General features: G+C 46.2%; 1 protein-coding gene across 4 annotated transcripts in view; it reads right to left on the reverse strand.

Moving 5' to 3' along the window:
- The window catches only part of GALC (galactosylceramidase), a 111,544-nt gene that overhangs the window by 48,938 nt on the left and 36,931 nt on the right, over window positions 1-25,675 (reverse strand). For 3 of the 4 annotated variants that reach the window (XM_029597727.1, XM_029597724.1, XM_029597728.1), the window contains 2 exons: window positions 23,098-23,237; window positions 10,266-10,304 (listed from right to left, as the gene is read on the reverse strand). In XM_029597727.1, the coding sequence (XP_029453587.1) occupies window positions 10,266-10,304; window positions 23,098-23,237 (179 nt within the window). Of the gene's footprint in view, window positions 1-3,373; window positions 3,502-10,265; window positions 10,305-23,097; window positions 23,238-25,675 lie in introns of all 4 variants that reach the window. The other variant, XM_029597726.1, reaches the window with a different exon arrangement.

The following is a 25,675-nucleotide window of genomic DNA, read 5'->3' on the forward strand; positions in this document are numbered from 1 at the left end:
AATAAGGCGGTATCCTTCTGTAGGTATACCAATAAGGCGGTATCCTTCTGTAGGAATACAAATAAGGCGGTATCCTTCTGTAGGTATACCAATAAGGTGGTATCCTTCTGTAGGCTGCTGAGATTCAATGCCAAGAAGTACAGAGTCATGCATATGGGGTGTGGAAATCCGAAAGAACAGTATTCGGGGGGGGGGGGGGGGGGAGGGCTGGTGTGCACGGTGCAGGAGAGAGACCTTGGGGTGATAGCGTCTAACAATCTGAAGTCGGCGAAACAATGTGACAAGGAGATAGCTAAAGCCAGAAGAATGCTGGGCTGCATAGAGAGAGGAATATTGAGCAAAAAAAGGGAAGTGATTATCCCCTTGTACAGGTCCTTGGTGAGGCCTCACCTAGAGTACTGTGCTCAGATCTGGAGACCATACCTCCGAAGGCATAGAGACAGGATGGAGGCGGTCCAGAGAAGGGAGACCAAAAAGGTGGAGGGTCTTTATCGAATGACTTATGAGGAGAGATTGAAGAATCTAAATATGTAAACCCTGGAGGAGAGGAGGAGCAGGGGTGATATGATACAGACCTTCAGATACCTGAAAGGTTTTAATGATCCAAAGACAACCACAAACCTTTTCCACTGGAAAAAAAAAATCAGCAGAACCAGGGGTCACGATTAGAAACTCCAGAGAGGAAGACTCAGAACCAATGTCAGGAAGTATTTCTTCACGGAGAGAGTGGTGGATACCTGGAATGCCCTTCCGGAGGAAGTGGTGAAGACCAAAACTGTGAAGGACTTCAAAGGGGCGTGGGATAAATACTATGGATCCATAAAGTCTAAAGGATGTGAATGAAGAGAAGAGGCATGGGGGTAGTTTGCGGGAATTACGGCTACTGCCTGGAGATAATACCCTTATTCAATAAACATACACACTGGCAATGCAACGCCAGCATTGCTCTATGCTTCAACGGCAAGAGGAAATGTGGAAAAAAAGAATTTGCATTCACAAAAAAACCAGGGAGTAGCTTGCTTGTTGCGGCAATTACTACCCCCAAACCAAATAAGTCTGATACTTCACTTCAATGCATATCCAGCATAGCTCTCTGCTTCAATGGCAGGGGGGAAAGAGGAAAAGAGGATTTTTATTTAGGCAACAACCAACAGGGAATGAATTACATAGTCTGGGTAAACAAATAATGATGGGAGTAGCTTGCTTGTTACAGCGGTTACTACCCTGAATCAATTAAGCCTGATACTTCACTGGGAATACATATCCAGTGCAGCTCACTGTTTCAACGATGGGGGGAATAAAGAAAAGAGGAATTATATTCAGACAACAACTAACAAGGACTGAATGGCACAGGCTGGGTAAACAAACAAGCGTGGGAGTAACTTGCTTATTGCAGCAGTTGCTACCCCTGATCAATTGAGCTGGATGCTTCGCTTGGATGCAGCTCCAGCGCTGCTCTCTACATCGATGGCGGGGGTGGAGGGAAACTGGAACCAGGGGGTTGCTGATGGGGGCCAAGAGTAACAGATAAGCATGAGGAAAAAAAAAAGTGTGAAAGCTTGCTGGGCAGACTGGATGGGCCGTTTGGTCTTCTTCTGCCGTCATTTTGATGTTTCTAAGTTTCCCAGCTGTCTTTGACAGGAAGGACTTCTATGTAGTACCAAAAGTGCATTATTAGCAATAGGAAGGCATTACCCTGGTCCTATTTACCAGGGCACATGACCGTCTGCTTGTTGCCTGTGCATGCGCATTTGTTCTAGCTTTAATAACGCATTTATAAATCCAAACAACTCTTAAAATAAGACCTTTTTGCCCGGCCTGCAGCTTAGACCATAGTACTGAGGCTCAGAAGAATTTACAAAGCCTCTTGGTTCAACAGAGCTGGTGAAGCTTGGGCAAGTCGGAGGTGATGCAGTCAAGTCCTGGTGGTAGAGAAGGTGACCACACTAGCAGCACAAGGACATGTGGACATTAGTTTGAAGAGACTTCCTCTCCAGGCCTGGGGAAACTCAAGTCACGGGGGGAGATTGTGAAGGAGGGGAAAAATCAGTCTGATTGATCTCTGCCACAAATCAGCTTCAAAGAGGGAACTAATAGCAGATCACCCAACATACTACTGGGTCTTACTTTTACACAGCTGCTACTGCCCAAGCTTCCAGCCACTTTTTTTATAGGCCCAATGGGGACCCTGTAGCAAGGACAAAAATCAGAAGGCAAGGCTTGCAAACTAAAGAGCTCTTTTCAGCATGTCCGTTAGCTATTCACCTTCTCTGGCATTACCTCTCAAAGCTTCAGTAGATCCCACACCAGCACAGATATAGGACTAAGCACCCTTTGGTGACTGAGCATGAGTCAGTCCGCCTCTGCGAAGATGTGCTTAACTGGTTACTGATGGCCAAAAAATTAAAAAAAAAAATCCCTAAGGTGACCACTTCCCTCTAGATTGCTGCTAGAACCCACCTGGTTATTTGTTTCTTTTTGTCAGCTACTGTAAAGGAACTGGTCCTACCATTCGAGATCCACCAAAACCTCACTTTTCTTCTTGCTCGGTGCTGGTGTATCCCACCCAGGTGCGTGCACCCTGGCAAGTGCACCTTCAGGAGGATGCACCCACACCCCAGGCATCGATTAAGTGGCACAGCTGTCATTCCAGTTTTCAAGGTCAGCATATATCCAGGCAGAGAAGGCGATTCTGGCCTTGGATATTAACAGACTGGCTACAAAACAAATTTAACTCATAAATGAAATGCCGGCCAACAAATTCAAGCTTGATGCCCCCCCCCCCCCCCCCCCCCCCGTGCCGTTTCTTCACCTCGTTCCCCAGCCACAATGCGTGCTCAAACCAGCCTGGGGATCACAATAAATCTGCCTCACTGCGCTCAGTGTCAATGGATTTTGAGACGTTTAGTTTTTCTGATTTTTTTTTAAATGCCTTTTTGAATTATTAAAGTTTTGTTTCACACATTTTGGATTCCATAAAAAGGTATAGGATTAGATCTTGTGCACTGTCACACTGAAAAAAAAATAGCTCAAACTAGCACCATTATGAGATCTTTTAATTAATATATAAGTTTGATATTTTTCACCCACTCTGTTTATGACAAACTAAACAAACAGAATGTGCTGATACAAGACAAGCTTGTCTGTCTCTCTCATATAAGGATGTTGTTACTAAATGCCCATTTATCATGCTAATAAACAATTTCTTTGAAGCTATTATACGTTCTTTCAGACACAGAGTGACAGTTACTACCCTTGAGAGAAACATGGGGTAACCTGCACGGCAGATACTACCTTAAGAAGCTTGCTGGGCAGACTGGATGGACCATCTAGTCCTTTTCTGCCATCAATACTATGTTACTATATTACTTACCCTATAATCTGAATGGCCTCATTAAGATAGGGATCAACTATCATTTCAGCTGCGATCTCCCAGAAGCCGTCCGCAGCAATGATACCAACATTCATTAAGCCCACTTTGTCCAAGGTTTGCCGAAGTACCTTAGTGACAGATAAGAGACTTAAATGGTGCAACGGCACATTAAACCTGAACAGGAAACTTCTCTGGTTCAAGACAGCAACAGAGTTTCCTCTGAAACTTAGTGGTCGCTTAGCCACCCCCACTTAGGTGCAATCTCGTATTTATTTATTTATCTGATTTTTATATTTCACTTTTTAGCATTTCAAAGCAGATTATATTCAGGTACTGTAGTTATTTCTCTCTTCCCAGAACGCTCTCTATCTAAGTTTGTACCTGAGGCAACGGAGGATAAAGTGACTTGCCCAAGGTCACAAGGAGTGGCAGTGGGATTTGAATCTGGGTCTCCCTACTTCAAAGCCCGCTGCTCTAACCACTAGGCTCCTCCTCCACTAACTGTCCAATATTATTCCAACTTTCACTGAAGGTTTTCAAAAGGAGGAAATTCTTCGGTATTGATACAGGAAAACTTCTCCTTACCTGCTAATTTTCATTCCTGTAGTAACACAGATCAGTCCAGACTCCTGGATTTTGCCTCCCTGCCAACAGTTGGAGAAACAAAGTTTTACAGACACTGTACATAACCCAGTGTGCCAACTGAGGTCCCTCAGTATTGACCTGTATCCAAGCCAAGATGACAGCAATAACCATAGATTTCTAAGCAAATTTCCTTCCCTCCAACAAGCTGGAAGAAGGTGAAGTTGCCCAAAAAGACAATGGAAGCACTGAAACCCTCCAACAACTCAACACTATATACAAAGCAACATTGTGAGTGGCGGAGTCTCCCCCCCAGTAAATGGGGCGGGTCTCTGGACTGATCTGAGGAACTACAGGAACAAAAATTAGCAGGTAAGAATCAATTTTCCTTTCCCTGTATGTACCCAAGTCAGTCCAGACTCCTGGGATGTACCTAAGCTCCCCTTAACTTGTGTGGGACCTGGAGAGTTCCGCTCGTAGAACACTCTCACCAAAGTTCTGACATCCAACAATAATGCCTAGCAAAAGAGTTCAACGACTTCCCAGTAGCCGCCCAGCAAATTTCATGGGGAGACCTCTGTTGTGACTCAGCCTAGCAAGTCGCCTGAGAATGCTTTGAGTGCGTCCCTAAACTCCCTGGCAAAGTAATTTGACTTGATCGTTTCCTTCAGCCACTGCACAATTGTAGCCTTAGACGCCGTCTTTGGTCCATTCCACAGTACAAAGAGGCGATCCGATCTACAAAAATCATAAGTAGCCTTTTAGATACCTCAATAATGCACGCCTCCCATCTAAGAGCCTAAGCTCCCACACATGAGGCACAGAGGAATCCAAATCCGGAAAAGATGGAAGCTCCATTGTCTAAGATGGAACGTCAAGAATACTTCAGTCAAAAAAGAAGGCACCATACATAAAGATACCCCCGAATCACACATTTGTAGGAAGGGATCACGACAACAGTGCCTGTAGCTCCAAAATTCTTCTGCCTAAACAAACAGCCACTAAGAAAACCATTTTAAGTGTCAAGTCCTTAACCATAGCTCTCTTTAGTGGTTCGAACATAGCCTCACACAATCCTCTAAGGACAATATTCAGATTCCAAGACTGACAAAGTTTCTGCACCTGAGGACAAGTTCTTAGCTCCCCGAAGGAACCGTATAACATTCGGAGACAACACAACGTCGCTACCTGGCCAGTCCCTTGACCAGAAATTTCTGTAGAAAGGCCAAAACATGTGACACCATAGCTTGAACAGGCTGAGGCTGCACTCAGTCAACAGCATACCAGGACACGAAGATCCTCCAAATTCGCACATACGTCAAGGATGTAGGTGGTCATCTAGCCTGCAATAAAGTGGAAATAACCACTTTGGAATATCCCCTCCATCTCAGTCATCTTCTTCTAGAAGCGAAGCCGCGAGACAGAATTGAGCTGCCTGACCTGAAAACATTGAGCCTGGTGGAAGAGAGTCAACCAATGTCCGAACCTCAGGGGCCTGTCTATAGCCATGTTTATTCATTCCAGGAAGCATGGCTGATGTGGTCACTCTGGAGCTACCACTATCACGTTGCTTGGATGTTTCTCTATCTGCCATAATCCCTTGTCCACCAGAGGCCATGGAGGGAAGACTAAGAAGAATCCTACAAGTTCACAGCAGCACCAGAGCCCCCAGTCCTTCCGTACCATGCTCTGTTCAGCAGCTGTAAAACCGCAATGCCTTTATGTTCTCTTTGGTCAAGATACCCCCATCTTCTGTGAATGACACACATCACTGCCTCACAAATCTCCTACATTTTTTTAAAGGGGTGAATAAATGTGGACAAAGGTGAACTAGTATATGTGGTGTATTTGGATTTTCAGAAGGTGTTCAACAAAGTCCCGCATGAGAGGCTTCTAAAAAAATTAAAGAGTCATGAGAAAGAAGGTGATGTCCTTTCGTGGATTACAAACTGGTTAAAAGACAGGACACAGAGAGTAGGATTAAATGGTCTGTTTTCACAGTGGAAAAAGGTAAACAGTGGTGTGCCTCAGGGATCTGTACTTGGACAGGTACTTTTTAATATATTTATAAAAGATCTGGAAAGGGGTACGACGAGTGAGGAGATCAAATTTGTGGATGACACAAAATTATGCAGAGTAGTTAAATCTCAAGCAGATTGTGATAAATTGCAGGACCACCTTGCAATACTGGAAGACTGGGCATCCAAATGGCAGATGAAATTTAATGTGGACAAGTACAAAGTGATGCATATAGGGAAAAATAACCCTTGCTGTAGTTACACAAAGTTAGGTTCTATCTTAGGAGTTACCACCCAGGAAAAAGATCTAGGTGTCATACTGGATAATATATTGAAATTGTCAGCTCAGTGTGCTGTGGCGATCAAAAAAGCAAACAGAATGTTAGGAATTATTAGGAAGGGAATGGCAAATAAAACAGAGGATGTCATAATGCTTCTGTATCACTCCACGGTGAAACTGCACCTTGAATAATGTGTGCAATTCTGGTCGACGCATCTCAAAAAAAGATATAGTTGCACTGGAGAAAGTGCAAAGAAGGGCAACCAAAATGATAAGGAAGTTAGGGCTGTTCAGTTTGGAGAAGAGACGACTGAGGAGGGGGTATGATAGAGGTCTACAAAATCATGAAAGGATTTGAACAGTTTAATGAAAATCGGTTGTTTACTCTTTTAGATAATAGAAGGCCTAGAGGGCACTCCAGGAAGTTAGTAAGTAGCTCATTTAATACAAATTGAAGAAAATAATTTTTCACTTAGTACATAGTTAAGCTCTGTAATTCATTGCCAGAGGATGTGGTTACCGTAGTTAGTGTAACTGGGTTTAAAAAAGGTTTGTATAAGTTCCTAGAGGAAAAATCCATAAACTGCTATTAATAAGCAATAGTAGCTTGAGATTTATTTAATGTTTGGGTACTTGCCAGGTACTTGTGATTTGGATTGGCCACTGTTAGAATTAGGATACTGGGCTTGATGAACCCTTGGTCTGACCCAGTATGGCAAATCTTATATTCTTATTTTCTGCCTCCAACAGCTCCCATTCCCCAGTTTCTAACTTTCTCCAACCAAGAAAATCCACCTGAATGCTGTTCACTCTGGCGATGTGAGATGCTCCACATGCTGCCCTGCCCAGAGAATCAACTCCCAGGCCTCTCAAGCCACCTCCTGATTCTTGGTTCCACCTTGATGGTTGATGAAGGCCACAGTCGTTGCATTGTTTGACACAATCCATGCTGGATGGCTGGAAACCTTGACAGACAGACAGGCAAGCAATGCAAAATGCACCACTCGTCTCTAACCGATTGATAGATCACGATGTCACCTGTTTCGACCACTGGCCCTGTGCAACTGATCTTGTCACACTGCCCTACATCTGGAGAAGCTTGCATCTATGGTGACTATTACCCAAATCGGACCCTCCAATTCTGCACCACGCTTGAGATTGGTGCAAGTAAACTATCACAAAAAAAACCTAACGAAAGAGGAAGATGAAACTCTTCCAATAATGGATTCCAGTGGGAGAGAACCATCCCTGCAGAGGCCACATATGTGCGAATGCCCAATGCATTAATTCCAATGTCAATGCCATCGAACCCAGACTTGTAAATAGTCCCAGACCTTGGGCATCGAGAGCTCTAGCAGAAGCCTAATCTGACTCTGCAATTTCAGCACTGTCTATCTGTAAGAAACACACTCTCCGCCAGCATGTCGAACTGACCTGCCAGATACTCAAGAGTTTGAAAAAGAGGTCTAAATGGCTCGTTGTAAAGTTCACCACCCATCCTAAAGACTTCAAGCGCATTGGTACCTTTTGTACTGATTGTCAACAGAGGTCCTGTGATTTAGCATGAATGAGCCAAGCCAGTCATTCAGACACGGCTGAACCAACACACCCTTCTTTTTTTACCTCTCTCTCCAGACTGCAGGTTTTACACCATCTACCACCTGCTGGAGACAGAGAAATACTGAAGGACTGCAGGCTGCACACTGGGTTATGGACATTATCAGTGAAATTTTCTCTGTCTCCATCTGCTGGCAGGGAGGCAAAGCTTAGGAGTCTGGACTGATCTGAGTACATACAGGGAACCATAACATGAACTTTTCTTTTTTTTTTTTTAAATAATTAATAGTATTTAAATTCTCTTATTTTGGGCCAAAAGTCACTGCAAACCTGGACTTTGTTTTAAATTACATATTTTACCAGACTCAAATAACCACAACAGAGAGAGAAGTCTTGGGCTACAGTCTCAGCTTCCCCATAGGAGCATACCCCCAATCACAATCTTCATCATCCCTCACTAACACCTTAATCCAACCACCCACCCTCACCAATACCTCTCCTCAGGACCAACACCCTGCACCCACCCCCCCCCCAAAGAACTACAAACCTAAAATGTTAGTTAGTACAAACGCCTCCCCCCCCCCAATCATTGTTCCTCTGCGCCTACTCTTCTTTGTATATAATCTATGTGCTTATCACTTTTTCCTCGAACCCCTATACATATCTTTCCCTTATGTATCCTCTCACCCTCCCCCCTCCCCCTCCTTTGTCTCGTCTACCCATATCCCTCCCTCCCCTATTTATTTACTTTCGTGTTTATTGCTATATCACTGAGTTTATGAGTTTTATGTTACAATCTGTTCATTGTAAAGGCATTGCCTATATATCCCTGGTTGTAAGTTATTTGTAAACCGGCACGATGTGCAAACGGTTGCCGGTATATAAAATAAAATAAAATAAAATAAATAAATAAAATAAATAAAATTACAAAACGCCTTCCATGCAGTGGTAAGCTGTAACACTCCCTTTCCTCAGAGACATGTTGTTGATTCTGCAAACTTAACGTACAGCTGGGGAGTAACATGCAGCCGCAGGAAGACTAATTAACCCAGGGCTTCCCCTTCCCTTCACAACAAAGGGTGCCGCGATGCAGCAGAAACGCCCACAGCACACAGTCGCAGGCAGTCGGAAGTTTTACAGTGCCAGCATTATGGTAAGTTCACAGGCAGAACATGCACAAGGGTCATCCGAATACAAGGAAGGGGCGGCCTGATGATCCAGCAGCACATGCGGGAGACACGGCCTGCGATTGGGCAAAAACGGCAAAGCCCTTGGGAAAAAAAAGTCTGAAGTAGTTTGGCTGCCTTGTTAGTGCCCCTAAGTGCCCAGAAATAAGAGTTAAATTTGTTAACCCATGTGTCTTGTAAAATCCCTGCTGTTACTTGACAGCGCAGTGGTGCAGAAGCCTGTCACTACAATGGCAGGCTAGATGGGGGAAGACTGGAGGACTACATAGAAACGTGACACTGTGGACCAAGTTGGGTCAGATTCCTGGACTGGAAGCTCAAGAGGAAGGAGAAAGCTGACAGGCAAAGGAAAAAAAAAATCATATTCAAAATAGCAGCACTGCTGGACTGCTTACACAAAAAGGTTTGCTCTATAGGGATTTCTTCTGAAGACATCAGAACGTCAGAGGGAATTCACAGACCTCCAGGCTAAGCCTAGAGCCAAGTCACCTCCCAGTCAAGTATAAAGGGAGACGGCAGCTCCAGAGAGAATTATTAAATAGGAAAATGACTTCAACACTTCTCTGAGCCTGCACGTCCTGCTGATACCCACGGCCATTGCCAAGACAGTCACCCTGGAACGTAGGCCAGTAGTTCACTGCTCGCCCACTCGACCCACAGTGGCTGCCTTTCTGTGAAACCAGCATCTGCGCCATGGCTGACTGCAGTTAGGATCCCCACACAAGTCAGCAAAGCATGGCAGATCAGCACAGGAAAAAATCATTGCAGATTCAGAACAAAACCGGATTCTTTTAACGCCAAAAGAACATCTACAATTGTGTATGCTGAACCCATCTACAGTCTACAATTATTTACTTCAGGAACGGAAAAAAAAAAGAAAAGAAAAATGCCTCAGCTTTCTTTGACAAACCAATACCTGTGGTCCCCTGCTGGCAATTAGTGCCTTGATTTTGCATTTCTGGCCAAATTTCAAATTAAAAGTAATATCTGGTGCCCAAGGACTGCACCAGAATTAAGAAAGTGCCATTTTCCTGCATTTCCAGTGGAAAGTGATGCAAAGACATAAAATATAAGAGTGGCACAAGCTTGGAGGTAGGAGGGTTTGACAGAAGCACAGAATAGCACAAGCCAAACAAAGCTCTATATGTAGAAGTCATTGTGAATACCACTTTGCATGAATATTCTCAGCTTTTTGAAAGCATAAGAGGGCAATTACTTGATAACCCAATAATTAAACAGGCAAAAAATGCCCTTTGATAGTGACGTACCTTGATGTATTTGCTGTCAAATGATCTCTCATTCCAGATCTACAAGGGACAAAATGAAAAAAACCATGAGAAGTGAATGGGAGAGGATTTAGACTGGTCAAATGCAAGGACATAGGTCCAGCTTGAGTTTACGATCATTCCTCTGAAGAATGAGAGCCGTACAAACTGTGTCTCAATTCTCCCCTCACAAGTGTCTGGGGCATCACCCATGTGTCTGTGATGGCTCCTATGGTAACCGAATGCTCTACGGTTCTGTCACTACTCAGTCTGGGTGGACAAGACTTAGTACATTAACCACAGCTATCAAAAAGATTAAATTTAAAAAAAAAAAAAAAAACTTACCTGTTGATTTCCTTTCCTTTAGTCCTGCCAGACCAGACAGTTATGTCCTCCCACCAGCAGATGAAGAAGAAGAAAGAAAAAAAAAAAAAAAACCAGACCTTTACAGAGGGAGTGAAGTCAGCTTTGAATTACTTCCCTCCATCTTCCATCTGCTGGCAGGGGAACATAACCAACTTGTCTGGACCGGTCTGGCATGGATGATAGGGAAGTTCAAATACTCATTCCTTCCCACAAATGAAATGGATTCAAAAGGAAAAGAAAGTCAACGATGTCACTGTTCAAATGTAATTACTATCTGAATTGCTTTAAATTGTTTGTTATAAGTAGCAACGTCAAAGATTTCAGTTTATTAAGGAGTTTGGAACAGAGCTGCCTCTGGCACTGTTCCAAAGAGCAACTTGAAATTAAAAAAAAACACAAAAAACATTCAGAGTGACAGTGATTGACTAAGCCTTATTTATTGTTGGTAAGTCCTGTGGGCAGTGAGAAACAGAAGCATAATACAGCACTGAGTGTACCATACAGGACTGCGTGTGATTATAAATACAGAACTGCTGTGTATAATACACAAAGGATCACTTGTGTGATAAATCCAGCATTCCTCCTTCCCTACTTGCACCTTCTGATCCCGAGCAGACCTTGTAAGATACAGGACTGGTAAAACTGATCCTAGAACATCTGCTGTGCCTTTGGGGCTCTGGTCTGCGCCAGAATTTACCACCACCACTAACACACAAGAGTGAGCGACAACAAAAGCTGACAGGGTAAACTAAGTAAAGGATTGCAATGTATTTTCTAGATGGCATGAAGTTATTAAGATTAGCTTACAATTGAGGGAGCAAACTTAACTAAATCCCAAAACAAAACAGAGTTGTTTTCGTAAAATATTGGGGAAATTACTTACCTGATCATTTTGTTTTCCGTAGTGTAAACAGATGGACTCAGGACCAATGGGTTATGCTCCCCTGCCAGCAGATGGAGCAAAGCTGACATCACAGTACATACACCCCTGCAGTGACCTCAGCCCACCAGTATTCTCTTCAAAAGCCACTGTGGACATACTAGTAAAAAACTTGATTAAAAATATGATTAAAAACAGTCAACTGTAACTGTACTCAACCAACCATAAATATTGAACTCCAGTAAGAACAGATATCCCAGTCATCTAGGGATTGGAAGAACACTTACCAGTAATCCCTTTGGATGTGAAGTCCCCCACGGAAGGACCCATGGCACAATCGTTGAGCAGCCGAGGGTGGGAAGCTGAATCCATCTGTCTACACTAAGGAAAATGAAATTATCAGGTACCGTATTTTTCGCTCCATAAGACGCACCTGACCATAAGACGCACCTAGGATTCAGAGGGGGAAAATTAAAAAAAAATAAAATTGTGCTAAACCGGCTCTGCGTCTGGGCGTCTTATGGAGCAAATTAGGGGAGTGCATAGTTTTTTTTTTTTCTCCCCATTTTGTTTTCGGGTCTGGGGAGGTCCATTTCGGTCCACTCCCCAGATCAGAAAATTTTTCTTTCTGTGGGAACCCCCAAAACCCCCCCCCCCCCATCCCAACCCTTTAAATTAACAACCTCCACCCCCCTGACCCCCCCAAGACCTGCCGAATTAATTTCCTGCAACCCCCCACCCTCCTGACCCCCCCCAAGACCTGCCAAACGTCCCTGGTGGTCCAGCGGGGGTCCAGGAGCGGTCCGGGAAGGATCTCCTGGGCGTGAGCCGTCGGCTGCCAGTAAACAAAATGGCGCCGACGGCCCTATGCCCTCACTATGTCACTGAGACCGACCGCTGCTATTGGTCGGTCTCAGTGACATAGTGAGGGCATAGGGCCGTCGGCGCCATTTTGTTTACTGGCAGCCGACGGCCCTATGCCCTCACTATGTCACTGAGACCGACCAATAGCAGCGATCGGTCTCAGTGACATAGTGAGGGCATAGGGCCGTCGGCTGCCAGTAAACAAAATGGCGCCGACGGCCCTATGCCCTCACTATGTCACTGAGACCGACCAATAGCAGCGGTCGGTCTCAGTGACATAGTGAGGGCATAGGGCCGTCGGCGCCATTTTGTTTACTGGCAGCCGACGGCCCACGCCCAGGAAATCATTCCCGGACCCCCGCTGGACCACCAGGGACGTTTGGCAGGTCTTGGGGGGTTGCAGGAAATTAATTTGTCAGGTCTTGGGGGGGGGGGGGTGTTTGTTAGATTTTTGTTTGGTTTTTTTTTTATATTCGCTCCATAAGACGCACATACATTTTCCCCCCACCTTTGGGGGAAAAAAAGTGCGTCTTATGGAGCGAAAAATAAGGTAAGTAATTTCTCCATTTCCTAGCGTGTAGCTAGATGGTCTCGGGACCAATGGGATATACAAAAGCTACTCCCGAACGGGGCGGGGAGGCTGCCCACAGTCCAGTTAATACCGCCCATGCAAAGGCAGTGTCCTCTCGGGCTGTACATCCAGGTGAGAAAACCTGGAGAAGGTGTGCAAAGAGGACCATGTCACCACTCGGATCGGAGACAACAGTCTTAACCTCTGCCCATGACACCGCCTGAGCCCTAGTGGAATGAGCTCTAATCTGAGAGCGCAATGGCTTTCCAATCTCCACACAGGCGCTCGTGACCACCTCCTTAATCCAGCGAGCTATGGTGAACTGCAAAGCTGGTTCGCCCTATTTCCTTCCACCATAAAGGAAAAACAGGCGGTCCAGTCTTTCAGACTGGTTCTGAAACTTCCAGATAGTGAAGTAGAAGTTTCTCGAAATCCAAATGATGCAGGAGTTGATATTCCTCCACGTCCTTGAACTTTTCTAGGGATGGTAACAAAACGGAGTGATTCAAATAAAATTCTGAGACCACCTTAGGCAAGAAGGATGGAACAGTACGTAGCTGTAATGCCTTCAGAGTCATCCAGAGGAATAGCTCCTGGCACTACAATGCCTACAGTTCAGATATGCGATGCGCCGAGCATATAGCCACCAAGAACACGGTTTTCAAGGTCAATAGACGCAAGGGAAAGACTGCGCAGTGATCAAAAGGAAGGGCCCACCAAAAAAATCCGGCACTAAATTAAGATTCCACAAGGGAACCGGCAACCGCAAGGGAGGCTGAAGGTGCTTCACTACCTTCAGAAAACTGGCCATGTCAGGATGGGCCGACAGGGAGGATCCATTCACCTCACCTCTGAAACAGGAGAGAGCCACTACCTGAACCTTCAGGGAGTTAAGAGCCAAGCCTTTATTCAAACCATCCTGCAAATATTCCAGAATAAGTGAGATTTTGATTGCATGAGGAGAAACACAGCGCTCCTCTCATCAGGCCTCAAATATCTCCAGACCCGCACATACCCTAAACATGGAGAACTTCTGAGCACGAAGCAAGGTAGCAGCACATCTCCTCTCAAGGGCCAGACCGTAAGACAAAATAGAGTCGGATCCTCGTGAAGAACCGGCCCTTGCTACAACAGGTCCCTGTGCAGCGGGAGGCATAGAGGGTTCTCCACCAGAAGTCTCCGTAGGTATGCATACCACGGATGTCTGGGCCAATCTGGAGCTATCAGGAGGATTAACCCTGTTTGGTGTTCGATTTTGCGAATTATCCTCCCCAGTAGGGGCCACAGAGGGAAGGCGTATAGTAACCAGTCTTCTGGCCAGATCTGGACAAGCGTGTTAAGAACATAAGAACTTAAGAAATTGTCATACTGGGTCAGACCAAGGGTCCCCATCAGGCCTAGCATCCTGTTTCCAACAGTGGCCAATCCAGGCTACAAGTACCTGGCAAGCACCCAAAAACTAAGTATATCCCATGCTACTGATGCTAGTAATAGCAGTTGCTATTTTCTAAGTCAAATTGATTAATAGGAGGTAATGGACTTCTCCTCCAAGAATTTATCCAAACCTTTTGTAAACCCAGCTACATTAACTGCATTAACCACATCCCCTGACAAAAAATTCCAGAGTTTAACTGTGCATTGAGTGAAAAATAATTTTATGATTAGTTTTAAAATGTGCTAACTAGTGCCCCCTAGTCCTATTATCCAAAAGAGTAAATAAAAGATTCACATTTACCCGTTCTAGACCTCTCATTATTTTAAAGACCTCTATCATATCCCCCATCAGCCATCTCTTCTCCAAGCTGAACAGCCCTAACCTCTTCAGCCTTTCCTCATAGGGGAGCCGTTCCATCCCCTTTATCATTTTGGTAGCCCTTCTCTGTACCTTCTCCATCGCAACTATATATTTTTTAAGATGCGGCGACCAGAATTGTACACAGTATTCAAGGTGCAGTCTCACTGTGGAGCGATACAGAGGCATTATGACATTTTCAGTTTTATTCACCATTCCCTTCCTAATAATTCCTAACATTGTTTACTTTTTTTGACTGCTGCAGCACTGCTGCCGATTTCATTGTATTATCCACTATGACGCCTAGATCTTTTTCCTGGATGATGGCTCCTAATATGGAACCTAACATTGTGTAACTATAGCATGGATTATTTTTCCCTATATGCATCACCTTGCACTTGTCCACACTAAATCTTATCTGCCATTTGGATGCCCAATCTTTAGGTCTTGCAAAGTTCTCCTGCAATTTATCACAATCCACGCGTGATTTAACTACTATTAACGGCGATAGCTGTGCATTCAGTCGACTTGTGCTTAAAGATTTATGTGCACAAATTTCAAGCGCCTAGGTAAAAAGGTGCGATGAGGCAAATGCACAGCCACTGTGCAAAGCTGGAGCATATCCCATGCTTTTAGAAGTTGGCACGTAACTTCGCACCGGACATGTCACACACAGCGTGTGCGCAGAGTCAATGCACTGTGCGCACCGACATCCTATAGAGGGTAACACTGCATGCACAGAAACTCGTGAAAAACGGCGCCACCGCAGCTTACCACACAGTGTGCCAACAAAGCCTAAAGCAGGGCCTAGCCCTCCAAGGGGCCACTCAACCCACCCAGATACCCCATTCCCCTTACCCCAATGGGAGCGGGAATGTTATCTGTACGGCACGCCGAGTACAGAGACCGGAGGAAGTCCTACAGAAAAATCCCTCTAATCATCTCTGAATCGGAAGGTAAAGGCTTCTACCCTTTTTTTTTTTTTTTTTTTTTTTTAAACTTACCTGGGGCTCAGCGCTTACCAGCTGAGTACAGAGACAGTTTCTGGTTGCAGGGGAAGAGGGATTTGGATATCACCGCCACGCTCAGCTTCCTGCACCTGCTGCCTTCCAGCTGCATTAGCAGCAAAGTCCATGCCGGAAACCGGCTACCAGACCAAGGCCCACCTCTAAGGGATCACGGAAACCACCTCAGGAATTTTCAGCTGGGGAAGGGACCTTTAGTTATCGCCACAGGAGAGCAGAGCTCAATTGAGGATGTAGAATTTCTCCTTCCAAAAAAGTATAGCAGTCCCCATAGGGAGAGGTACGTCCACCATCTGCCTCCAAATGCTCTGCAGTCCAGCTCTTATGGCTGGGGATGCACAGGGCCCCTTTAAAACCTCCTCCTCCACTCCGAGAGATCACCCTGGACGTACAGGGAGCTTGAGTGGGGGCGTTTTCTCTCCTCCCCTTTTCTGGCCAAATAAGCCTTGTGAAATAAGAGCACAAAATCCGCTGAAAATGCCTCCCCTGAATCATAGACTAAACCTGAAGAATCCTCGGCCTCCTCCAACTCCTCCGGAGCAGTGTCGAGGTCCTGCATGGCTGGGGAGAAGGAGGTGGCCCCTCCCCGTTCCTTCCTGCGCCATGGTAGACTGCTCTAAAATGGCTGCATTTAGGTGAGCTTTCTGGTCAGAACAAGCCCGGGAGAGTTTCCTGCACTCAGCCGCCATGTGCACCTAAGATGTTCGCCCAGCCTGGGTGTCCTTTGTAGTGCTAGATGCCTCCAGCCTGTGCGCCCAAATTGGACGCTCTCCTCAACTTCTGCGCCGGACCACCGAAAGCGCATGAACATGGCACACGGCAACGTCTTGAACCCCGGCCTCCCTTGCCGACACCTCTCCCCATAGCCCTGTGATCAGAGATGTCCCCTCAGCTAGAAATAACTTTAAAAAAAAAATTTCCTGATCCACTGACTGAAAGGGGGAAAGAGGGTGTCCTCCATGGAGAAACAAGGGAACCAGAACCACTAACTTTCAATCTCCTCACGACCACGGGCAGAGCCGAAGGAAGGGTCATCAACCTCCCTGCTCTACTGCGTGGATGGTCCCTCACGGTTCCCAGCACCCTCGGGAGCACTCCTACCTTTCTTGTTTTTTGAATGTCCAGACTACAAGTTTTATACCTCTGTCATCTGCTGGAAACAGAGAAATACTGAAATACTAAGGGACTGCAGGCGGCACACTGACTTAAGTAACGGAGTCTCAGTAAAGCTTTTCTTCACCGTCTCCATCTGCTGGTAGGGGAGAAAATCCCAGGAGTCTGGAGTGATCTGGAGGACGCTCAGGAACTTCACCATCTGTTTTACCTGTGCAGTAACCAATGAAAAAAGTGACCTTAAAAGCAGTTAAAGCAGGATACGAGCATCCCATTTTCTGTGTGACTTTCTGCAGCACAGAAGCAAACCTTTAAGAGCCATCCGTGTAGGGGAATGCAGCTTCTGACAGATCCAGATGCAGAGGGGACAAGTGATGTTGGTACAAGTCACAAGTGGAAATTTTTCTGGTATGGAATTCATTCATTTGTCCTTCCCAGAAGACATGATTTGGAGTTGGACTGTTACATTTTGCTTTGGCCCACAGGCCTGTCAAGTAAACCGGTCAGCGAAATAGCTGGAACAGATCCCAATTTATAATAGCAAACATAACTCAGCATCAGAAACTCTTAGCCAGCAGTTTATTTGCTTATATTTTAGATGTTGTGCGAATGAGGTATTGATTTCTCTCTCTATAATTTTAACAGCTACACACAAGAGGTAGCATGACTCGTTTAGCAGGGGCACAGATGAAACCTGCACTTAAAAATACCATTCCTTGAGGACCGCTACACTTATGGACCGAGGGCAGAAATTACATCAATCCAGCCAGTTCCCAAACGTAAACGTGGCTTTATACCAGGCATATGATGGGCTGATTCACAGTCAAGCTGCACAAGTGTCCTGGGAAGTCCAGCATCTCACAGCACATCCTCAGGCAGAAAGGAAAATTAGTTCTTACCTGCTAATTTTCATTCCTGAGGTCCCACAGAGCAGCCCAGACGCATGGGTTTTTCTTCCCTTCCAGCACATGGAGACAGAGATGAAAAGCTATGCTGGAACTGTGTCACTTAAGCCAGAATGCCATCTGCAGTCCCTCAGTATAGCTCTGTACCCAAGCCAAGATACAGTTAAACCAGAAAGCAGGGGGAAGGTAAGCTCAGAACTCCGAGCCCTCAAGCCTATAAAGAAGACTGAAAACTCCCCTTAAAAATAAGTTCTTACTATATGCACACACAGACTACAGTGGTCTTTCCAGAAAGGGTGGAGCTCTGGATTGCTATGTGGAACTTCAGGAACGAAAACTGGTAGGTAAGAACCAGTTTTCTTTTCCTATTTGTCCCCCAGATCAGTCCAGACGCATGGGATGTACCCAAGCTTCCCTAGATCAGGCAGAAATCTTAAAGACCCACTCAAATAAACTCTCTCCAAACCCAGCCTCTAAAGGCTGGGTTTGTAGAGAGTTTATTTGAGAGTTTATTACCTTCTGGTAATGCTTTGTGAAAATGTGCAAAGACAACCACGTTGCCACTCAGCAAATTTCCTGTGGGGAAACCCAAATGACATTCAACCCAGGATGCCACCTGAGCTCTAGTAGAATGGGCTTGTAGACCCTCTGGAATCATCTTCACCTGTAGTGGTAGACGAAGCTGAAAATCCTCCAACTGAGGGTTCCATCAGATAGCAATGCCCTCAAAGAGGCCACATATGCACGAATCCCCAGGGAACTGGTTCCGATGTAGATGCCATAGAACTCAGGACCTGCAAATAATCCCAGACTCTTAGGTTCCAGATGCTGAAAATAACCTCCAGACATGCACTTGCAATTTCATCAACTTCTCTTCCATAAGGAAAACCTGCAAAGGTCTGTATCGAAGTGGACACCTATTCCAATGACTGAGTTGGGACCAAGTTGCCTTTGCTAGATTTACCACCCAGCCCAGAGTCTGTAGTCTCTGCATGACTTGCAGAAGCAAGTAGTGGCAGAGGTCCTTGGACTGTGCCTGCACAAGCCAGTCATCCAGATAAGGATGGACCAAAATGCCCTCCCTTCTGAAGAGCAGCAGCTACCACCACCATCATCTTGGTGAATGTCAGAGATGCAGTTAGACCAAATGGAACAGCGTGAAACTGAAAATGCTCTCCTAACACTGTGAAGCGTAGGAATTTCTGATGCTCTTCCCGAATGGGAATATGCTTCCATGAGATCGAGAGAAGCAAGAAACTCCCCTCTGCAGACTGCTACAATTTCTGACCGCAGCGTTTCCATCCTGAATCTTGGAACTCATAGGGCCACATTTACTTTCTATAGGTTAGAATGGGCCAACAGGTACCTTCCTTCCGGAAGGATGAAACAGATGGAATACCTTCCTCTGCCCTATTCCTCCGCAGGCACAGGGATTAGAGCAGTTCGGGCCACCCAATCTAGGGTGGCCCAAACTGCTCTAAAGAGAAGCCCTTTTTTTATGACCTTCAGGACTCACTGGTCTATAGTTATAGTGGTCCACTCCTCATATAAAAGGGCCAGGCAGCCCTCAATGACAACTGGGAAAGAGTGGACCAGCCGTGTTTCATTGTGTGTTCTATCACCTCATGCGCCGTGACTGGAAGCCTCTCTGGTGGGTCTATACAACCCCCAAAAGGACTGAAACTTGCCAGACTCCTGCCACTCGTCAGAGGAGCCCCTACATGGGTAATATCTCCTTGCCTCCTTTTGTCTGCCAAGGAAACTCTTCCTGTTCCCTTTTGGCTTGTCCTCAGGCAATCTATGCTCCTTCAACTTGCCTAAGTGCTTAACCAGCTGCTAGAGGTCCTCACCAAACAAACGTTTACCCAGTTGCAAATTGGACCAGACATCCACAAATCAATTAGGCATGTACAGGAGTCTTCTAGATGAGCCCGCAGACATGTTTCGGGCAGACGTGCACAGCAAGTCATCTGCTATATAGGCTACTCCAGCCTCCAAACACTCTGCCTGTTTGGTCAAGACCGAAGCTCCTGCTTCCTTCACTTGGAACTGCTGTATCCAGTGCAAACAGACGCCATGAAGCTACAGCACACCATGGCCCATATGCCCAACACAGAGACCTCAAACATCTTCTTAAGATGTACCTCCAGCTTCCAATCCTGAGCACCCTTCAGAACCACGAACTCTGCCCCTGGAATGGTAATCTTTTTGGTCACTGCCAAGCCCAAAGCATGTACCTTTGGGAGTTTCAAGAGCTCCAACACTTCCTCCGGCAGTGGATAAAGCTTCAATATTGATCTGCCCAACTTAAGGCCAACTTCAGGAGTATCCCACTGCCTGACTTAAAACAGTTCGATGGAAGGGAAATGCCTTCACCAGATCTCAAAGTCCTTCCATGGCAGGGTCCACCCCTCCATGATCAGACTTCTCCTGCATCTCAATCCCTAGCTCCTTCAACATTTGAACTAGAGGAAATAACTCCTCCCTCTAGAAGAGCCTAACCTTCCTGCGGTCATCTTCCTCTGCTAGAGGAACATCTCCCAGCCCCAGGGGATCCCGATTCTCATCCTCATCCCCTGGAGGATCTGATAAGGGACCCCTTCCCCCTCAGAGCCCTCCAAAGACTTGGACGCATCCGCTGCACACTGCTTCCAAACAGGAATACACAGAGGGCTCTCAGGCCTCCTCACCCCCCCCCCCCCCCCCTCGGCAAGAGGCAATCTTTCTAGATTTGCTACTCTGTGAGCTAGGATGCTTCCCCCAAAGCCCCCTTTCTTGTCAGGAAGGCTTTGTGCATTAATAGCACAAACTCAGAGGGAAAATGACTCCCTATCTATAGAACTCCTCCCCTGAGGACTCATTGCATTCCTCAGACTCCTCTTGGGGCCCCTCAACAGCCAGAGAAAGTGAAAGAGAAGCAGGACCCTCTTTTGACATTTCCTGCACCACGGGAACTGACTCAAAAAATGGCCACACTTCCCATGCTGCAGGAGGGAGAAGATCTAACCACCTCAAGCACATGGGCCTTCTTTCCTCCCGAAGAAACGTTCACTAGCCTCAGGCTGCTCTAGCTACCTTCTTCCTCCAATGCACAATAGCTGCAGAGTCCTGCCAAGTTCAGCAGCCAAACAAAAGCAATGTTTCCCATGCTTAGCCTCCATGAGGACCTCTGCCATGCACGCACTTCTGGGCCAAGAACAGACTCTCCTGAAAATGCATACCCAGCCCTGCAGAAAAATGCAGGCAAATTCCAGGTCACCACACACACACACGAGAACTGCCACCAGGGCACCACAGCAGGACACCTCCCCAAGCCGATCAGCTATACTTCTGGCGCACACTTTCCTATTCTTAGAAGATATTTCTTTTTTTTTTTTTTTAAAGGCACAGTACACCCCCACACTGGCCACTAAAAGACAGAAAATAAGGCTAATTCCCTGCTGTAGATCTTCTTCCAGCCGAGGCAGGAGTGGGATGGAGCCATGTGGGGAACAATGAGGGAGTCAGACCACTGACTTTCAATCTCCGCTCAGACACCGGGCAGAGAGACAAAGCAAGGGTCATCAAGCCCTTGCTTGCTCTACTCTTCCAGGGGGATAGCCTTTCATGGATCTAATACTCCTAGGAGAAGTTTTCCTATCTCTCTGCTCTTTATCTTATTTTCAACCAGACTGCATGTTTTGCACCTCTACATCTGCTGGAGACTTAAGGGAGAGGAGGAGCCGCCTAGTGGTTAGAGTAGCAGGCTGAGAACCAGGGAAACCAGAGTTCAAATCCCACTGCTGCTCCTTGTAATCTTGGGCAAGTCACTTTACTCTCTGTTGTCTCAGGTACAAACAGATTGTAAATACCTTCAGTACCTGAATGTAATCTGCTCTGAAGTGCCATAAAGCAGACTATAAAAGTCAGATAAATAAAATAAGTAACTAATACTGAGCTGTACTGAGGGGTTGCAGGTGGCACACTGGCTTAAGTGACAGTTCCAATAAAGCTTTTCTTCTCTGTCTCCATGCGCCTGGACTGATCGGGGGGGACGAATAGGACAGAACTTCAGTGCAACTGCAGCTACCATGTTTCCTGCTGGACAGCAGAAGTAAATCATCCCGCTAACAACCCAGCAGTGAAAAGCCAGGCGCCAAGGGATCAGAAATGTAACTACACAAGTACATACTGAAGGAACACTTATATTCCATTTTAGTAGTATTATATTTCAATACTTTTACTTCTTTTGGAATTGCACATAAAAATGTAAGAAAGGCCATGCGAGCATGTAAAAGTAAAATGGGACCTGCGATTATATTTGGGCACGAATATCAAGTCAATACAAGACCCGTTCATGGTGCAAGCCCTCCCTTTTTCATGAAGGGTCCTTTAGTGCATCAATTAGTCTTGTTATGGCAATTATAGAGTGGTGGGTTTGCGTAACTGTGCCTGGTCACATACATATACCTTTAACAAGCTACTGCAACCTGCTCCTGCCAGAGGTCCCAGCAAACCTGCTCTCTCTGAGATCACCTGGGGTCTACGGCAGGTAAGAGGAACGAGTTTAGGTCAAAATCATCCTTCTTTCTAACACACACCACCATGAACCCTTAACCACGCCGTCACCACCTCCTGCGTAGACTTACCTGCAACCTACTCCTCACCAGTCTCCCAGTGAACCCCTCTTCCCATTACAACCCACCCAAAATCCACTACATCCCTGTAACCCTTCTTCTCAAGTCACTAGATTGGCTCCTTTATCCACTTCTGCAGTCAGGTCAAGCTCCTCGTACTCACTTTCAACAGCCCTCACTCTGCAGCTCCTCGCTACTTCTCCTACACCCCTCCTCGTGAACGCTCATCATCAGGCAAGCCACTCTTATCAATGCCCCTCTCCAACTCCCGACTCTATGCTTTCCACCTGGCTGCACCCGTATACTTGGAAGGGCCTTCCTGTGTTGGTGCGTCCTGCCCCCTTTCTGACGTTTTTCAAACCCACCGTCCTGATGCTGCTGCTTTGAAATGTTACCTCCTGATTATTCCACTCACAGCCTTATTGGTTCTAACTATTTTCTTAATAAAGGAAATTCCTGGGGTCTCTTTTCTTCTGTTTGCCTTGATTAGACAGTAAGCTCTACAAAGCAAGGAATTATATCTTTTATGTGTATTTTTACAGCACTGCATATGTCAAGTAGCACTAGAGAAATGATGAATAGTTGTAAAACAGACTAGAGGTACCCTGCAGATTTTATCTGCTATCATGGTCTCCTGTAAAGATTTAAAATATAAAAAAAAGCACGTCCAGATAAAAGCAAAATAAAAGTGCAAATTACTGACCCCGACGTAATCAATATCCAAGTCGTGGTACTGTTTGGCACCAATGATCCAGGAGACGACATAGTAAGCAGTGATATCTGGGAAGTCATAGGGCCATGCCTCTCCCCTGCCTATCCAGCCAGGAAACGCCCAGGGCAGCCCTGCAGAGAAGCAAAACAAGGGCAGCATGAGTGCGGCTGCACAGGCAACTCAGGGGGGAAATTCTTCACAGCTCCTGCCACCCGGTTACTTTCTGGCCGCAGCATCAGAGAGACCACATTTCCCCTGCACCGTGCAAGTCTTCACAGGTCCTCTCTGCCTTACGCTTAAGGAATTAAATGGACGGGGCCCAGTACGCTCAGCAGAGAAACCGGCCACCACTTCAGATCGGGCGATCTTGTTCTTTGCTGGGTCCTCCCTCAGTGAAAACATGCAGTCACAGAAACGTGAGGGCAGACGACGACCACATGGTCCATCTAGGCTGCCCATCCACCCAACTGATTTAGCTTTACAATTCCCACCACTCAGGGCTTAAATTTGAGAGAGGAAAAAGACTGAAAGGCAGTTCCCACCACTTCTTTTCAGACAAGAGGTGGAGCAGCAGGGACGTTCTGCCCCAGCCCCTCCCCTTCAGGGAGCCTGCAAGAAGGAAATGGGGGGGGAGAGGGTGAGTCAGGAGCAGACAGAGCAAAGAAGAGCCGCTCTGCTCCCCGGGCCAGCCCTTCCCCTCATGTTCCCCCCTTCTCCTCCTCTTCTTTAGGGGCTAAACTGGTACAAGTTTGAAACTTATGAGCAATACTGCCAGCCATCAAGGCTTCAACCCTACCGTGTTATAATTCCACCCCTTCTGGGGTCTCCTACCCAGGACTTAATTTCTGGTAGAACAACCTAAAAAAGAGCGTTCTGTCGCCATTTTTTCCAGGAACCAAGGAGGCGAGGGCAGAGCTGGCCGTGTAGATCAGTTCTGGGTCCCCCATGGAAAAAAAGCGCAGAACTAGTGGTGTAAATCAGTTCCAGCTCTCTGCAGAAACTGAGTGGCAAAATCAATTTCTGGGCCCCCCCCCCCCCGGATCTCAGAGAAAGCAGAGCAGAGCGTGTTGGAGCTGCTTAACCTGAGACCAGAGCAGTCACAAGGCCTTGAGTTTTGGGCAATTTCTCACACTTGACCCAGTCTTCTGCACCTCACCCAGGTCACATCTTGCCCCGGCCCTGTTCCCATCCACTCCCGGTGCCACTTCACAGTGCCTACAAATGAAGTCCTGCCATCACTCCCTAGCAGATCCCCTGTGTTTATCCCATGTTTTCTTGAATTCATATACTGTTTTGTTTTTTATGTGGGTTCTGCACTTTTTCCTGCAACTCACCTTCCCCTCTGCAGCTCTTCCCCCAAATCCCTTGATGTGGAAAAGAATTATCTTAGATTTAGAAAGCTTTTGAAGGCCCATCTCTGTGAGCTTGGCGTTAGCTCTGGCCTAACTTGGGTAATTTGGGAGTTCTTAGCTTATTCACTTTTTCTCTTTCTTGCGTTTGTTTGAAAGGTTGCAACTGAATGTATTTTCATGCTGCGTCTTACATTAATTGTATCATTCTTATGTAATACTGTTTTACTCCCATATATCTGCAATAGTTCACTGTATATCACCTCAAGCCTCAGCGTTAGGAGACCAACAGAAGTGTTCAGTAAACAAAAAACTTTAATCAATCAGTACCCGCCACCCTGTCTTACAGCTCGGTACAGGGCCCGGCGAGAGAAAGCAATGCGAGAACAATTTCCAGAAGCTAACTGCCTGGATAAAAGGCCTTTTTAAAAATTGGCCCCTCCCTGGGAGTAAAAGTATTTACATTGTGGACCACCACATGCACTTTTTACCTGCATTAGTGGAGGCATTCTGGGGACAGCATCAGCTCTCGTCGATTTGCACTTCCAAAAACACGCGCATTGGTTTTACAGGACAAAAGGTATCCCACGGGAAGAGCAGGAGCAGATGTCTTTGGGCATAGTTTCCCTGGGGAAATTCTCAAAAGGAAAAAGGCATAAGCGCACCTTCCCCTCCAAGAACTGGGCCAATGCCCACGGGAACCTCAGGACTACCTGCTGACATGTGGAAAAGGAAAAGACAGAAAGGTAGAAAGGAAAGCTCCCTAATCTCATCAGATGAGTCCCCGGGAGGTGCAGTCAAGGACGGCTTCAAACAGAAATCCAGAGATCCCCAACTAGAAAAACCAGGCGGCAAACATGCACGATGCAGCTACGGTTATCTGAAATATAAACGTAAGGGCAGTTGGAATAAATAGTTTTGCTGTGATAAGATGGGCTGCATTGACTGCTGTTTCCTCATAAGGCAAGTCCATATCAGCAGGAACTCTGCAAAGGGCGCCGATGTGGCGTCCTTAAGATCTGCTCGGCTCTCAACCCGCAAGAGAACCTGCCTTCTCCGTGGCAGCCCCTGCTTTCTGGAACTCTCTACCTATTGGATTACGGTTAAGCCGATCTTCTTTTATTAAAAAACCTTCTTCTGAAGCAGGCTTTTGGTTAGTTTATCAGAGGGTATAAAATCGTTCAGCAGGCTGGCCTCTCTCTAACAGGTACATTTTAAAA

This window comes from Rhinatrema bivittatum, chromosome 4 (assembly GCF_901001135.1).
Source record: "Rhinatrema bivittatum chromosome 4, aRhiBiv1.1, whole genome shotgun sequence".
NCBI lineage: Eukaryota > Metazoa > Chordata > Amphibia > Gymnophiona > Rhinatrematidae > Rhinatrema > Rhinatrema bivittatum.